General features: G+C 40.3%; 1 protein-coding gene across 9 annotated transcripts in view; it reads left to right on the forward strand.

Moving 5' to 3' along the window:
- ROBO2 (roundabout guidance receptor 2) overlaps positions 1 to 16,580 on the forward strand; it is an 867,116-nt gene that overhangs the window by 425,159 nt on the left and 425,377 nt on the right. The window contains exon 1 of one of the 9 annotated variants that reach the window (XM_015636747.3): positions 1,011 to 1,948. The exons of the other annotated variants lie outside the window; for them this stretch is intronic. Coding sequence (XP_015492233.1) covers positions 1,894 to 1,948 — 55 coding nt within the window. The 5' untranslated portion in view covers positions 1,011 to 1,893. Of the gene's footprint in view, positions 1 to 1,010; positions 1,949 to 16,580 lie in introns of those variants that run through there. 9 annotated transcript variants of the gene reach the window in all.

Below are 16,580 nucleotides of genomic sequence, written 5' to 3' on the forward strand. Positions count from 1 at the left end.
AACCCTTAGGGGCATCTGTGTCCCCGCCACGGGCTGGCTGTGACCCCTCACAGGGAGTGTGTCCCCAGCTCGGGGAGTGTGTCCCCAGCCTCAGCTCCCGTCGCGAGGTGTCAGGGCTCCCCCCTCTCTGGGTATCTTTGTCTCTCTCACGGGCTGTCTCAGCCCCCTCACGGGATATCTGTGCCCCCTCTCGGGGCCTGCCGCGCTCCGGCACCGGGAGCCGCTTATATCCCGCTTTCCTCCGCCTGGCTCCTTCCCTCGTGTCCCTCCCTCTTTCTGCTGTGGTGCTTCGGGGTTTGTTCCGAGCGTCTGTGGGAGAGGGGCTGTTCTCCCGGTTCCTGGGGGGCGAGGCAGCTCATTCTCCCGTCTCCGCCACTGCCGCCTCCGGGGACCTCGAAACTTTCCCGCTGGCGGGAGCTGCGCGGCATCCAAGGGGCCCAAGGGAGGCTGGAGGCTCCTGGGTTTCGGCGGAGCCCGCCGGCTCTGTGGGACACGTGCGATCTTTTGTTTTGTGCTTTATTTTATTTGCCACATTCTCTTCCTTTTCCACAGAGCGGGACGGCAGAAAAATCCCTGGGGAATATCCTTTCGAGGGTCTCACTCCCGAGCGCCTGCGTGCGTGCGCGCGCGAGAGGGAAAATGAATAATTAGAGAACAGTTCCATGAAATCACTTACCGAAAAATTAGCTGCCCATTAAAGAATAAGCGGTGAGGAGCAATCATGTAAATCCTACCTACACCCAACTGTAGAGGGGAGGCAGCGATCCCGATTCCCAGCCCTGCGGCTGCCTGCTGGCATCGCCGTCCCCATCTCCCTACCCCGGGAGGAGAGAGAGGGACGCGTGGGTGTGGAGCGCAGTGGTTTAGTCCACACCCCGCAGCCTCCCTTCCCCAGGCAGCCTCGGGAGCCGCGCTCATTCTCCTCCCTCTCCCTGCCAGCCGGTGTGTCCGCGGCGGCGGGAGGCGGAGGCGGCGGGAGAGGAGGGGAGAGAGGAGCGGAGCGAGGAGAGGAGCGGCGGACTCCGGGGCCGCCCGGGAGAGCCGCGGCGGCGGGAGAGCCCCGAACTCCACGCAGCCCCCGCCGCCGCTCGGCAGCAGCCGCGGCACCGCGCCGGGGTCCTGCCCTCCAACAGTTCCCGCTCTGCTGCCAGTGAGGAGGGAGGTGTAGGGGACACGGCTTTTTTTTGGTTTTTTTTTTTTTTTTTTTTTTTTTTTTTTTTTTTTTTTTTTTTTTTCTTTCTTTCCAGGGGATGCTGAGAAAGCAAGCCGTTCCCCTCCCGTGTAGCACATTGCCTGGGCGTTCCTATTATGGAAGTTAAGTGAGAAACTCTGCAGCTTGAACTGATTTGGGGAGAGAAAGGGAGAGAGAAAGGGGTAGGGGGAGGGCGAGAGGAAGGCGAAATAGCCGAACCAAACCAATGGTTTTTCTGCAAAGTGCCGGGAAGTTTGTGGAGCACTTTCTAGGAATCAGGTCCTTTCTCAGTCTCTCCTTGTCTTCCGAAGAAAGAGCTTGCTTTTGGATTGCCATGGATCCTAAAGAGAGTCTTAGTAGACACACTTGAATAATTCCCCTGCTTGGGCTGGATTGGTGGGAATTTAGGAAGGAGCGTGTGTGCAAAAGCAGAAGCCTTGGAGCTCACTCGCTGTTTCTCTAATCTGAATGGATCTAAAAGTGTCACATTCAAGACCTTTGCATCTCCAGCTTTTGCATTGAAGATTTCCCTTTCCACTTTAAGTAGCTGCTAGGAAACTGAAAACTTTCGGACCTACCTCTTACTGGCTTTGGATATTTTTTTTCTTTTTTCCTCTTTTTTTTTTTTTTTTTTTTTTTTTTTTTTTAATCTCTGTGGAATTGGTCTTCCAAGCGATCGGGATTGTTTTTAATATGTCAAAATGGGTCTGCTGAAGCCACTCCTGCTCTTCGGATTTGCATTTTTTCAAGTCTACGGTAAGTTCGCTTATTTTAGATATGTCATTTCTGTGCAGAAATCCCCTTCATCTGAATTTTATTTGGGATAGCACATGGATGGCATTATAAGCTTTAACGTTATAGAGCCCTAAGTTTGTTCCTGGGATAAAAATGGTATTTTGGGAGGGAGGGATCGGAAGAGGGAGAATATATGTTTCCAATAAGCAGCCCTTCCCGTCTCCGAAGTTAATGGAAAAGCAGCATATGAATGGAATAGTGTCAGCTTGAGGTGGCGAGCAAAGAGTGAAAAACTACCGTGATAAATCTTTTATTTGGGGGTGGGGAGCGGAAAAAGGAAAGAAAAAGCAGAGCGCTGTTGTAGCTGGTATTACTTTGCCGCCTTCTATTGTTAAACTTTCCACGGGTAGAGCCAGCTGATGAAATAAATAGGTTAGCCCTGCCTGGGCTCCAGGTGAGGCGGACTGGCGGATTTCCAGTCCCTCAACGCCTCGTTCGGTGCTGGCGAGCGGCAGGAAGGGAGGGAGGGAGGGTGGGAGGGAGAGAGGGATGGAGGCGGGCTGGGAGCGCGGGGCGGCGGCAGCTCGGCCCCGACCACCCCGCTCCGCCTCCGCCCATCCGAGCCCAGCCGGGCAGGTGGGGCGACAGCGTCTCCCCATCAGCGCCAGCCTCATTCCGAGCTTCCCGGAGGGAGGGTTTGCATGAGGCTTAGCGACGTCTGGGGAAAGGGTGGGTTTCCCTATGAACACCGCGCCCCCCTCCGCCCCCCTTTTGGGTGTGCTCTGCAACGTTTCTTGTGGTTTCGAGTTTAAGTACTGGATGGGGAGCTGTAAATTATCATCTTGGGGAAGTACGGTTTAGCAGGGCGAGAACTTCAGCGCAAGGGTAAAGTGCCTTGCAGAGTAGGGGTGGGCGCTGTGCTGCTGCACTAGTGGATGCACTAGAGCAGCTCAAGCACACGACTAGGAGCGAGCATCCTGCTATACCGAGGTTGTGCTGGCCCCTAAGGCTCGGCAGCCCGGCTAGCTTTGGGCGCTTGCAGCGCAAAACAGTCCTTTAGGCTTGAGGTGGATGCAGTGGCTGGGACCCTGGATGTTTTTGCCCGTGTGACAGAGCAAACTTTGTTCCAAGAAGCTGCTCACAGCATTTGCTGTATCAGTCCCGAGGCAAAGGCTCGGGGTTTATTGTTCGCAGGCGCAGGCTGCTTTGGGTGTTTCTCCACCACCCCCTAGCAAGACAGGAGGCAGAATAGAAGAGAGACAGATTCAAGTGCAGTTTTACCTTGCATACATAATATGCTCTGCAGTTTAATCTTAGGTTTGGTCAGTCGATAAGAAAATTTTTACCTAATATGTGCACATGCTCAACTAATCATGAGAAGTTTTAACAGTAAAAGGATTTAATAGAATATTTATGTCTGTCAGTGTAATCATAGTTTTGAACGGATTTTGTTTTATGTTTTGCTCTATTTTTCTTGCTGGAACAAAAGATCCTTAACTTTAAGACCCCTGATATTGGAGGCATCTTTGTATACAAACTGCAAACATCAGGCTATAGATATGTAATTATTAGTAAGTGTTTAAAATTGTATGTAGCTAGAAGGAATACAATTAAAGTGCTCAGTGGAAGTGACAGAGTGAATCAGAGGAGCTTGGTGTTACAGAATGTAATTAAAGTACCAGTCTGTTTGGAGATATATGAAACAAATGCAATTAACCAGCTTGCTGGAACGACAGGATCAGGACATAATTTATTCGAGTTTTGTCATGGGGAACACATGTAGAACGTTTATTCTGCTTTAGCCTTATGAGGGTGGGGTGGTGCAGGTGAAGCACACAGCTAATTTAGAGCCGGACCATTAGAAAAAATGGCCAAGAGTCTCCCGGAATATATGTGATACTCCCCTTTTGTGGGAAGATATTACAGAGACTGTCAAGTTTGCCTGCATTAACAACTCTCTGAAATAAATAAATAAAGAGCTTTGTGGATAGCACATCATGACCAAGTAGATATAAGCTGTTATTGTCGAAATGACTAACAAGTAGCTTTGAAGAAATACTGGCAGGCAAGCTTGGCACACACTGCTTTTGTCTCTTTAGAAGCATAGTAATTACGATCACATTTTAGGCTGACATATACCACTAGTTGCTTTGAAAAGATCTCCATCAACATCAGCACCATTTGTGATGCTTTAGTTTAAGAATAAAAGGCAAAACCCAACAGACTTCTTATTTAATACATCCTTGGTTTGTTTCCTATGTTTGAAAGTTACCTCTTAGTGTGTTTCTGGGTTTGAGGGGGTTTTGTTGTTAGGCTTGGCTGGGTGTTTTTGTTTTTTCTCTTGGCAAGACGTCCAGACATAGACACGGTAGCATTTGAGGTATTTGAGGTTAACCATCCTTTTCCCTCTAAGTTTGGTTTTATTTAGTGACTGAAAAGCAGAATAGATCAAAATAATAATCTTTTTCTTCTAAAGTTATTTTTGCTATCCATGGTTTTGCAACACCTGAAAATTACACAGCTCAATAAAAGTGGCAGAAAACATATGCTACACATACATATGTAGATTTTAGGGGTTTTATTATTGTGCTTTTGATTTTCCTGTAAAACTACCCATGTTCTTACACTCTGGGGAGAGAATAACTTCAATTCTCTTTTTCTTTAGCTATCAGTCTTGGTTATTGTTCTTGACACAAAGCAAACAAAGAAAAAATCAAACACAAAAAATCCCAAATACTAAAACACACACAGAACTCCCCCATACAAACAACAAAACACCCCACTGGACACAGTCTGCACCATAAAGTAAGACACTAGTTACTGGAGTTAAAAGAGCTGATTACATGTGGATTTTTAATAGTCTTCATCTGATTTTTCTTTCATTGTTCCGTGTTTTGTTATCCGTCTTCCAATAATTAATAAAGTTTAAAAGAACAAATATTAACAGAAGAGGTAACAACTGATGCGAACACTAGTATTGGTGGGCCAGACCCTGGCCTGGTAGGACTCATAAGTACTTTGAATTAAAATGACAATTTTTTATCTCAGAGCTGGTTTTCAGTCCCTTGAAAACTGCAAGTATGATATTCTTGAATGGGAGAAGGTGTTAAAGATATATGAGAAGATATCTGTAAACCCAGCAATTTATCACCATATTGATATATTTCAAAAGCACTCATTTTCTTAATGAACTTGGTGCGTCTGAAATGGTGTGGCTGAAACATTTCTTTTCATTTTAATTTTTTTTTATTTATTTTATTTCTTCATGCCAATAAGCTACACATTTGTGGCCTTGTGTAGGTCCCTGTAGCCTGTTGGAGAACATGGCTTACATATAAAGCTGTAGTATATTCTTCCAGTGAATATTTGAGCTGACAGGGTCTTGATCTGTCATCTGAGTTTTGCTGTTGATGGATAACCTTTGCTTCTGTGGAATGTGTGCATTTTAATGCCTTAAGAGTAAAATTCTGGAGAGTTTGCAGTTTTGTTTCTTTTACCTTGTTCTTCCATAGGACCCAATTCTGCAGAGCATTCAAGTGCTTCCATCTCTTTGCCAGTCTTGCTGAAGTTGATAAGAATTTAAACACATGTTCCAAGTTAATCATAGGCTTTAAAACTTTGCTGAGTTAGGATGAATTTATGCCTATGATAACAGGTTGTGTTGAATTAGTCTTAAGATCTTGCTTTCTTTACTTCCTGTCTTGTAAGTCACCATTGCAAAAAAATGTTTTTATGTGCAGAAGATAAGCAGTGAGGTAACCCTACCACTGTACTTCCAGAGATGGACTTGCTTGAAAACTTATATGATAATACAGGTTTGTATCTTTACTAATTTGGAGCTCTGCAAAAGGTCTGATACTCTGCAAATCTTTCTGAAAAGTTGACATTAGGGGGTTTTAAGCCTCTATGTGAGTTGCACTGACTACAATAATCCTTCCATCAGGAACTGTCTGGAATGATGAGATTGATGTTGCTCAGGGAAATTGAGTTTTAGCAATGCAGGCTAAAGATATGCAACCTTAAAAGTAGACAAAAGAATTAAAATACATTTTAAAGGATGCATAAAAAGTATCAAGGAGATGTGCCAAAAAGTGTGATGAGAGGAAAAGCAGGCTTTGGCTGATCTGTCCAGTCAACTCCATTTGCAGGGGTCACTTTTCCATAGCAATGCTCCATGGGCTCATAGCCCTGAATTCGAGACATGCTCTGTCCGCTGCTGAACCATTTAGTGGAAATTACTGAAGAGTATGCAATGGCTTTTTAGCCATTTGTTACCCTTGAATTGCTATTCAGATATTGATCTGGGCTAAATAGATTGCTAACAGGTTCTGTGCATTCTGTTTCAGCCACCTAAGAGGACGCTGCTGTCAGGTTTTATCTGTTATCTCAGCTGGCATGGCAGAGCTTGCTCTTCCTGTGGCTGCCATCTGGCTCACACCTCTCACACCAACCTTGGGGAGGATACTTAGTGATCATATTGATGCTGTTTCTTGCCAAGAGGCTCCATTACTGGTGTGCTTTTCTACATTTTTATAGAAATCTCATTATTTCGCAAGTAGAAGGAGGAAAAATGCAAGTATTTGCTCTTGCCAAATAAATAAATAAAATGTGTTGCCTTTTTGGTTCTGACTGAACAGACATTTCTTATGTGTAACTGCTGAATTTTTACAGTACCTTTTATTCCCTTTTACTGTTACAAGAGGTTTCTTGCAGTTACACTTGACAGTACACATGCCTTGTATGTTCGAAATTATTTGTTTTGGTACGTGGACAGGTACAGGATCTGTTCTTAAATCCCTACTTCAGGGAGAATGTTGAGGATACCTTTTATGAGGATAGTCTTGTGGACTGTTAATTATGAGATCTTTGAATGCAAAATATATGGATGGAAATAAAGATTTTCAGATGTATATTTTGGCCTCGCCATCTTTACTCTCGCACATGACTTCTATTATAAATTGTGGACAACAATTGAATAGTTGAAGTTACAAGTTCAGAAATAAGACTGAGTTTAGTGTTTTCCTCACCTCAAACCTTTTCCTTAACAAAATAACTGCTAATCTCCTTTGGTTAATGACTTCTGTTGTTATAGTGGATAATTAAATAAGGTCCATTAATTTAGGTTCTGATCTGCACCACTGAAATCTGTATGAGTTTTGCTGTTGAATTCACAGAACACAGAGAAAGCAGGCAATGTTATCTTGGCTTACTGTCATTGTAATCTTGCCACAAGATGAAGTTGGCTTCTTGTTACATGCAACATGCAACAACCACAAAAATACTAGAGGGTACAAGTGCATATTGATGCTTCAGTTCTGCTCACTCCTTTTTCAGTCCTGCAGTGCTCTCTTTATTAGAGCAGAGCTTTCCTTTGTAACAAAAAAGCTTTTTGTTACAATTCTTGTTCTATGTTGTGTATGTAAAGTTATGCATTCTTAATGTTTTTTTCAAGCCAAAAGTTCATGAAGTAAAAAATGGCATTTTAATTCCATCTCTGCAGCTTATCTTGGCATTGCTTCCATGGAAGTGATCCAAGATGTTCTCTTAATTTTATTAAAATAATAGCCTTCATCAATAAACACATGAACAACAATGGACAGACTAACCAGTAGAACTGATGTAATAACCTGCTGATACTTATGTTGAGCTGCTGTGCTCTGATGGCCAAGGCTTACTGAGATTCATCTCTGGGTTTTGGACAAATGGGAAGTGAGGATATTCATCTAAACATTGTTCTGGCAGAAGTGTCTTGTGCATATGCATTGAACTTGAAGCTCTTTACCACTCTTTTCCAGTCATTTTTAATTTTTTATTTTTTTTATCGGAGCCAATTTTTTTGTAAACTCACTAAATAATAGTTATTATCTGCAGATCCCTGAGTTAATGCATCTGTTTAACTGAGTTGTGAGAGAACTTCTTGCTTATGTATTAGATAGGTTGGCAAACATTATTCCTTGTTGCTTGTTTGCCTTGCTGTTTCTACCAGGAACCATCGTGTCTCTGACTTGCTGATAACTGAAGGTCACCCTTATCTAGTGATTCCAGTGTGTGTTTTGTAACCCATCGAGATTGTGTGCATGCAGGTGTTATTGCGGACTTTCAGTGCTATTAATTTGTTGTGGTTGTGGGGCTACTCCTTCAGTTCTACCTCCCCAAATGATGACTGGAGAACACAAAATATTTCCAGATTCATTCCTCATCATTTTCAGTTGCTCAATGCACAAGACACCCTTCTAAGCTTGGTTTGGAGCAACCTTAATGATATGTGGTATTTGGTTGCAGAATTACTCCTGTCAGTCAGTCTTCATTGTACCACTTCTGTTCCAGCAGAATTCTTCAGTCTGATGACAGGGAAGGACCCACCACTGTGCCACTTTATACTTTGTTATATCTTGCTTTTACTTTCACCACTTTTCCTCAGATTAGTTCAGAGAACAGTTTATTTGGTCTGATATACAGAAATGAACTGGTAGGATGAGTGGGGATGCCAGGAGCTAAGTATGGTCTCACTCATTAGAGACTACCTAGATGGTTGTGCCACCCTGTCTGTTGCAGCATATGGTCTTTTCATTTGTATTTAGGCATTGCCTCTATAGCTTCAGTGCAGCGTGCCAAGGAGAGAAGAGCATCTCTATGATGTGCCTGTCATAAATGCAGATTGGACAAATAAGTAAGGAATTAACAGCCAGCAGCAAGTTGTAAAACACAGCGAGTTGTGGTTCGCTCATATTAATCACTTCCCATTGATTACAAGAGAAACTGAGTGGAAAAAAATTTAACCTTTTGAAACTAAAATGTCAGGTAACTAACATCAGTCAACTTGTTCTTCATTCATAGTGAATGGAGGGACAGTTCATGCCAGGGTACCAGCGGTAGTTCTTTACTGCCGTGAAAATGTCAAGAGTTAAAAAGGAGTTGTGAAAAGTATTCAGTACTGGAGGAATCCTATAATCATGGGTTCTCAGGCTGTCATTCTATGCAGTTTTCAAGGTCCATATGGCCTGTAGCCCAGGTAACTTTGTCCTGGCAAATGAAATGGTCAGTTTTAAAGTTTTAACAGTTTGTTTTATCCTGAAGAGACAGGATAATTTCTTTCAGAATTACAAAAAATTCAAATGGCGTAGCAAAGCTGTTGGACCAAGCTAGTAGGAAAAAGTGTGTTTTCTTCATCTGGGTGGCCTTTCCCTAGAGAGCTTGATCTCTTTGTAGAGACATCCAGTAGATCTCTATAGCAGAGTCTGCAGGAAAAGGATCTGTTGGTGATTAGTTGTCAGAAATACTGCAGGCTGCATTTTAAACTTGATCTATGCATCTGTTCTGTCACCAAACTGGATTTTAAATTATAAAGCTTTGATTTTAAGCTAATCAATGGGACTTGGCTATTCAGATGTATGCCAGAAATACAAGCTTCTGTTGTTTTGGTTTTTTTCCTTCTACTTGAACTTGTTTCATCATCTTAAACTGTGCAGTGTGGTCTTTACCAAATGAGGTCAGATTGTGTTCTGTAACGTGAATCCTATCTATGGGGTAAAATCTCAGCATTTAGAATAGGAGGATCCTAGGATAAAAATGTCTTAGTGCTGTTGTGTTTATATACCTAAGAACAGTTTTCTCTGTGTGTAGATCTAGATTAAAAATATCCAGAACAACTGTGTAGAGAGATCATTAGATATGTGTATAGACGTAAGTATAGAAAATAACTTTAGAAACTGCAAGGGATAGAATTTATGTCCCTGAAAGCAAAACTCTAAACAGTAGTAGGAGCCATTAAAGCACTGAATTAAAGGAAAATGAAATGTGACAAATAGACAAACAGATATTTAATTAAATATGAATCAGTGTAAACCAGAACTGCTTATTATTGTTATTTAGTGACTCGTTTTTGACAACTGCTCAATTTAGGACGAAATGCAAAAGAACATATGTCTGTCTTTGTATGACCCCAAATATCTCTGTTCCCCCTTTCAGCAGACAACATGCCTTTTTTTCCCCTAAGTGATTTTTGGTTGCTAGGAGAAGTGCAATGGTCTTGCCCTGCTCTTATCCAGCAGTAAAACTGAAAAGTGTATTGAGGTAAAGAGAGGGGCAAAGCACAGTGTAGGCCATGAATCACAACTTGCCTCTAATATGTCCACTTTGTTCCCACTTTTTCTTTGAAAACTTTTGTTTTTACTAATGGTGTTTCTTTCCAGCTGATCTCTAGAAGCCATTTAAAAAGTTAAGAAAAAAAAAAGGCTGTTAAGATTCCACTCGGAGGAACAAAAAAAGGAGGGGGAGACTTTGAGACTTATTCATGGGGCCACAGTGGTAGCAATGCACAACTCAGTGAATGGTTTCAGTCAGCTGCTGTTAAACCTGGATGATTAATACCTTCTGGTTTTTGCTAGAGCTAGAAAAGCATGCAAAAATTCTTCATAGTGTTCCTACCACTTTAACTATTAACCACTTAACTAACTACTACATTTAATACAAGATATTGAAGTTGTTTACAAACTATTTCAAACAGCAGAATATTCACTTTTGTTGAAGCATTCAAGTAGCAATTTTGCATTATGTGTGTTAAAATCAGAAAGGTTTGTTAATAATTGTGCTACTCTTGTTCTAGTTTGTAAAACCCTTTATTAATTTTTTATCATGCTTTTTCAAATAACTGTGTGCTGTGGCAAGAATCAGTTGACCATCACCTCCTACAATTATCTAAAAGTGGCCTTACCCAGATATCGTTGGCTAATTTTAAACCTTGTCAGTTAGAAATGGTTGTATGTGATGATGAAAAGGCTATAAATTATTTGGCAATATTATCTATATTAATAGACTATCAAAATCATGAGAGTTATGGCAGATTTCACTTGAAATTTATTGCAGGATGAATGTACAGACAATATATTCTTTCCTCAAGTGCTTCATGAAACTTAGCCTGAAGAGCAATCTTAAAGCAATAATTGTATCTCTCAAGAAAGAAGAGGGTGTGTGAGTTAATGAGGAAACTGAGCATGTGGCTGCAGAGATCTGTGATTTGGGCTGTGGAAACAGCTGACTGTCTGTGGACAGAACAGGCTCCTGTATCATTCCTTACCAGCAGTAAGTGGTGAGTGGCCAAGGGTCTCATTACCAATTTAAAATGTTGTGTCGACTCAATTTAGTGACATGCAGATAATAGAGAAATTCAATGATGATGTACTTGGAAAAACAGTGCAGCAACTTGTAACGATTTGTAATTCCCATAGGGACAAAATAGGTTTCACCCATATTTTCAAGTCTATTGGGTGACCTGGCAGTACTGGATTGAGTCCCAGTGTAATTCAATGGAATTTGTGTCTGTTTAGGTCAGGGCTGAATTTTTCCCCTGGGAAAAATGAAGATAGAAGAGTTGTAAGTTAATTTACAGGAATAGGAATAGGCTCTGTCTTACAGGCTGCTAATGGGGGTGGGAGTGTGTGGTTCTTTTGTGTGTGGTGGGTTTTTTTAATTTTTCTTCCTGATCCACACAGACTCTAGGAGTAGTTTAAATACCATCCAAAGTACAGCTGAGCTTTCAGTTGCTTGCATGAAAGCTGCAAATATTTGGTCAAAGACCAAGATTTTTCCCTCCATAAGTCACTGCAGATGTTGCCTCAGTCATTCTCTAGTGCTACTCCCAAAGCACTGTTATCTTTCTTCCTGCTGAGTTCTTTTTCTTGCTGCGACCTGCATGGGGAAACAGACACGGTTTTGTCGCTGCATGTGGATATTGGTTAATGAATTTGGATTAGCTATTAATATGTTGATATAAAGGATGTACCCAGTACCATTTAGGAACTCCATGGCAGAAGGAATAGTGAGATTTGGTCTCCAAGAATACAGCTGATGTTGGTAGAGGTGAGCAGTTGTCTATAGTTGGAGAAGTGATTTGAACAGTTTCTGCTGCTGCTGCATCTGTTTGTCTGTCATCTAAAACAAGGCAGCTTTTGAGGTCCAGGAGGATTAGAATAGAAGAATCTCAGACCATTAAATACATCTTCTAGTAATAATTTTCCGTCCTGTTTCTTGATAGTCCTGCCACACTGAATTATGAAGGAGAAAAAAGGTAGAGGAAGATTCAGCACTGCTGGTTTGGGACAGGGGTTGTGGGGGGAGCAGGCTCTTGTGTAGTGAAGCATTGAGCAATGCCTGTCCCTCCTTGTCCTTCCCCTCAGACCTTAGGTATGTGCCTCTGGGAGTCTAAACATGCTAGGGAAGGAGTCAGGAAAGAAGTGGTAGCTGTGCAGCTGTCTGAAATTAGAGGAAACCTCTTGTAAGTGGTGACTTTTAGCTGAATGTCTTTCCTGTTTCTTTTCCTTATTAATGCAACTCAACACGCTGAAGGAAGGACCACTCTCCAGAGACCTCATCTGTTCCCCAGAGCCCAATGCCTTTGTAGAATAAACTTTCAGATTAAGTAGCCTACATCTATTTAAACAAGGAGCGGTTTATAGCTATGATACTGAAGTGGAAAAGCAAGTAAGTGCTTTTCCTTTCATATGAGAAAAATCTACAACCGTTTTTTATACTTTCTTTCTCCACTCCTTCTATTTCCTAGCATTTTGCTATGATGAAAGATGTGTGACTTGTCAAGTTTCAAATATGAAATCTCCTCACTCTCAGTGCTTTACATTTCTAATTGTAGAACATTTTCCTCTGCATAGGCCAGAAAATGAGAAATGCCTTAGCTCACTACACAGAAATCAGCGAAGTTGAAACTTCTAGATTTATTCTGGGCCAGGGAGAAAAATGTGCTCTTGTGTTTACAGATTTTCATTCCCTGTGCTCTTCATCTGCTCCATCTTCTGTGGTTTATTCATGTCACTTGCCTCCTTATATTTCATAGTTGAAGAGTTTGTTCTAACTTGTTTTCTTGTCAGTTGTTTCAGTTTATTTTCCAGATCCTTTTCTGTTCTGTTCATTCTCCTTTGGCTGCTGTTCTCTAATCATGTTACTTGAATATGAAGAATTAAAGGACAGCAAGGGTTGGAAAGGGGGAAGGCAGTGTTGGTGAGGGAAGTACTATTATAAAAAACGATTATAAGAAACTTTGTCCTTTGGCAGGGTTACTTGGAGAATTCTCTGCATAGATAAAGTTCTGTGGTGGCATAATCTTCTGCCACACTTAACTAGTGCCTTGGGGAAATGAAAATAAATTAAAATAAACTTACAAAATTTATGTGTTCAAGCCAAATTTTGTGTGAATTGGGAAAGGAATTACCTTCCTGAAAATTAAACCATGTCTCTTTCAGTCTAGTGAGAACTACAGTTAACTACGTTTACATATGATTTGTTAAGTTTCCTTTTCTTGCAAATGGTTGAACTTCCTCCATTTATGAAATATGAAGACATAAAAAGACAATGAACTTTAAGGATCAATGGCTGTGTTTTTTTAATATTCTATGAAGTTGTAAGGAAAAAAATAACATTAAAAGGTAAGAGATACTGGCTAGCCATAAACTGATTAGTAACAACATTTGAGGAAATGATTGTGCTGATACTACTCTTGAAATAATTGATATTATTTGAGGACTTGATCTCTGTTTATATAATCTATACATGATATATGTGTATAAGAGAAGAGGAGACTGAGGGGAGACCTCATTAGAGTGTTCAACATCCTCATGAGGGGAAGTGGAGGGACAGACACTGATCTCTGTGCCCAGTGACAGGACCCGAGGGAATGGCCTGAAGCTGTGTCAGGGGAGGTTTAGGTTGGATGTCAGGGAAAGGTTCTTCCCCCAGAGGGTGCTTGGATACTGGAACAGGCTCCCCAGGGCTGTGGTCACAGCACCATCTGACAGAGCCCAAGAAGCTTTCGGACAACACTCTCAAGTACATGATGGGATTTTTGGGGCTGTCTTGTGTGTAGTTTACTTTCTTATATATAAGCTCTTTTATAAATTGGTATTATATAGAGGAAAATAAATTATGATGGACTTTGATGATCCTTGTGGGTCCCTTTCAATTCAGGATATTCTGTGATTCTGTGATAATGCAGTAAGTACTAAATATGTACTATACAAAATATCTTGTGAGAGAATTCTCTTAATTTACTAGGTAAACTGGATGTGTGAAAGTTTGTTTGTTTTGGGGTTTTTTATTTGTTTTTTTTTCAATTCACAGTTGATCCTTATCTTATTGAAGAACAGTTTTCCCTTTTGTAGTGCAATGTAGATGGAACCCTGACACAATGGAAGATGCTGGGAATTTTGTCATCAGCATCAGTGGGACCACAGCTTCAGTTTTGTTGTGGTTGGCAATGTGGGAGGTTAATGCTGAGAAGGAAGTTTTGTTTACTGGGTTTGGTTTGGCTTGGCTTGGGTATTTTTATGATTATACAAAGCCTCAGAGAGTGACTTAGAACTAAATATAAAGTTGTAATCTGGAGGTTAACAGATACCAGAAGCTTCACCTGTGCTCCATTAGAAAATCAGTGGGAAACCAAGACAATGATGTACAACAGATAAAGCAGTAAGCAGGATAGTCAGCAGCTTAAGAAAAAAGTCTGTAACACTATGAAAGCTACATTTATTTCATCTTAAAATAGAGGCTGGCTGTTGACTTATAGTAACCTTTAGCTGCATCTGTCCTCAGGACTAAAATTTTTACTATTAGAGCAACCAAAAATCTATTTTAAAACCTATTTATAATAAATTTGCACATTAGAAAGGCAGGGGCATCATTTGACAACAAATTCCTTTCATGCCTTTTAGCATTTGTGTCCAGGTGTCTTACTAGACTGCTTGTTATTCCCAAAACAGGAATGAGGGTGGAATAAATTCTGTCACTATTTGCATGAGGAGTTGTAACTCTTGTAAATAATTATATTATTATAGTTAGTTATAAGTTGTAATTCTCCTGAATACAGGAGTTACCAGACATTTAAGGAGAATAGAATCATTAAGGTTGGAAAAGAGCTGCAAGGTCAGTAAGTCCAATCTTTTACTGATCATTACCTTGTAAACTAAACCATAGCACTCAGTGCCATCTCTAGTCATTTCCTGAACATTTTTAGGAACAGTCATTCCACCTCTTCCCTGAGCAGCCCATTCCAATGTTTATCAACCCTTTCAGTGAAGAATTTCTCAGCCTGTACACTGAGTACCTGAAGAAAAATAGATTCTTTAATATTCTATGCTGTGTCAGAAGACTTTTCAGATCACAGTTTACTTTCCTATATATAAGCTTTTTTTTATAAATCAGTATGAATTGGTTGCATATGCATGTGATATAAATAAAACCTAACTGGATGTTATAAGCCAAAGAAATAAATCAGAATATTATTCTATTGCATGTTGTATTCTTGGTGCAGCTTTTTTGGAGAGCTATAAATAGATATTGCTTATTACTTTTACTTGCATTTATTTTTGCTTTAAATGGCAAATACGACTATTGTTAACAGACCTTAAAATCGCTTGGAGGGTATTTACTTAGATAATTTTGAGGAAAGTTATGAATGTCCTTATTAAAATGTTTGTTAATACCATCTGACCATTTAAAATAAGTAGATAAACGGTCAGTACAAATGATTAAAGATTTCTTTTTTCATGTGTTTAAGAAAGAAATTTTGTAGAGGGTTTGTAAGGACATTTCAAAGTGCTTATTCTGTGAGTTTTTTAGGGAAAGAAGACATAACCAAGAATGAAAAAAAAAAGAGTAAAAATCATAGTAGCAGTTTCAAAAAGTAAGAAAGTAAAACAAACTTAAAAGGAAAATAAACACTGTCTTAAAGATCTTCCTTTGCTCCTTTCCAAATACATCAAAATCAGCAAAAATACTGCTGTGGTTTTAGTAACATCTTAGAAGTAGGTCTTGCTGGTTTTGTTTTACTTTTCCAGTAATGGAAGAGCTTTTGCTTTGTAAGGATTTTTGGAAGCTTCACTCACTGCCAGTAAATATGGCAAAAATAAGATAAATCAGTCCACAAAAATGTTTGAGCGTTCATGGAATATCTACCTAATGTAATGTAGATGTCACTGGCTCTTGTTCCCCTTCCTGCTCATGGTGGAGAATCGATACCTGTGCTTCAGAATCCTTCCCTTGCTAAAATGAGGTGGACAATGACACAAGGCCTGGCTGTCTGGCACTGTGGCTGTTTCTGATAAACCAAATACTTGGAATTTTAGAGAAATATTGTTAAGACTTAGTGTTCCTGACACCTGGCACTTCTTGCCCACATTGGTGAGCCACTTTGGAGGTGAATAAGATGACAATTAAGAATTCAGAATATTGAGACTTTATGAAATTCCTATATTATATAATAATAAAGTTTTTATATAAATGGAGAGAAGTACAGTTGCTGAAGCTTTTGCTAGAGAGCTTTAACTTTTGTTTGTATAAGCAGAGATTCACAGTGTACCTTACAATCTATATTTATGTTTAATCTTCCAAGTGGTGGGAGCAATCGAATTAGCCTTGCTGTAGAAAATGGATAAAATCTCCAAACTACACAGTGGGAAGGATTAATGAAAAAAATCCCTCTGCAAAGTTAAGTTTCATCTCAGCCTAGGTAAAATTAGTTATGTAAAACTTCTCCTTCCAAGGAAAGATTTAATTTATTTATTTATTTATTTACAACACCAATTTTACAGTGTAAGATACAATTTCATGTTTAGAGATCCAAGTGAAAACACAGACAGAAAAAAAAAAT

This window comes from Parus major, chromosome 1 (assembly GCF_001522545.3).
Source record: "Parus major isolate Abel chromosome 1, Parus_major1.1, whole genome shotgun sequence".
NCBI classification, from domain to species: Eukaryota; Metazoa; Chordata; class Aves; order Passeriformes; family Paridae; genus Parus; species Parus major.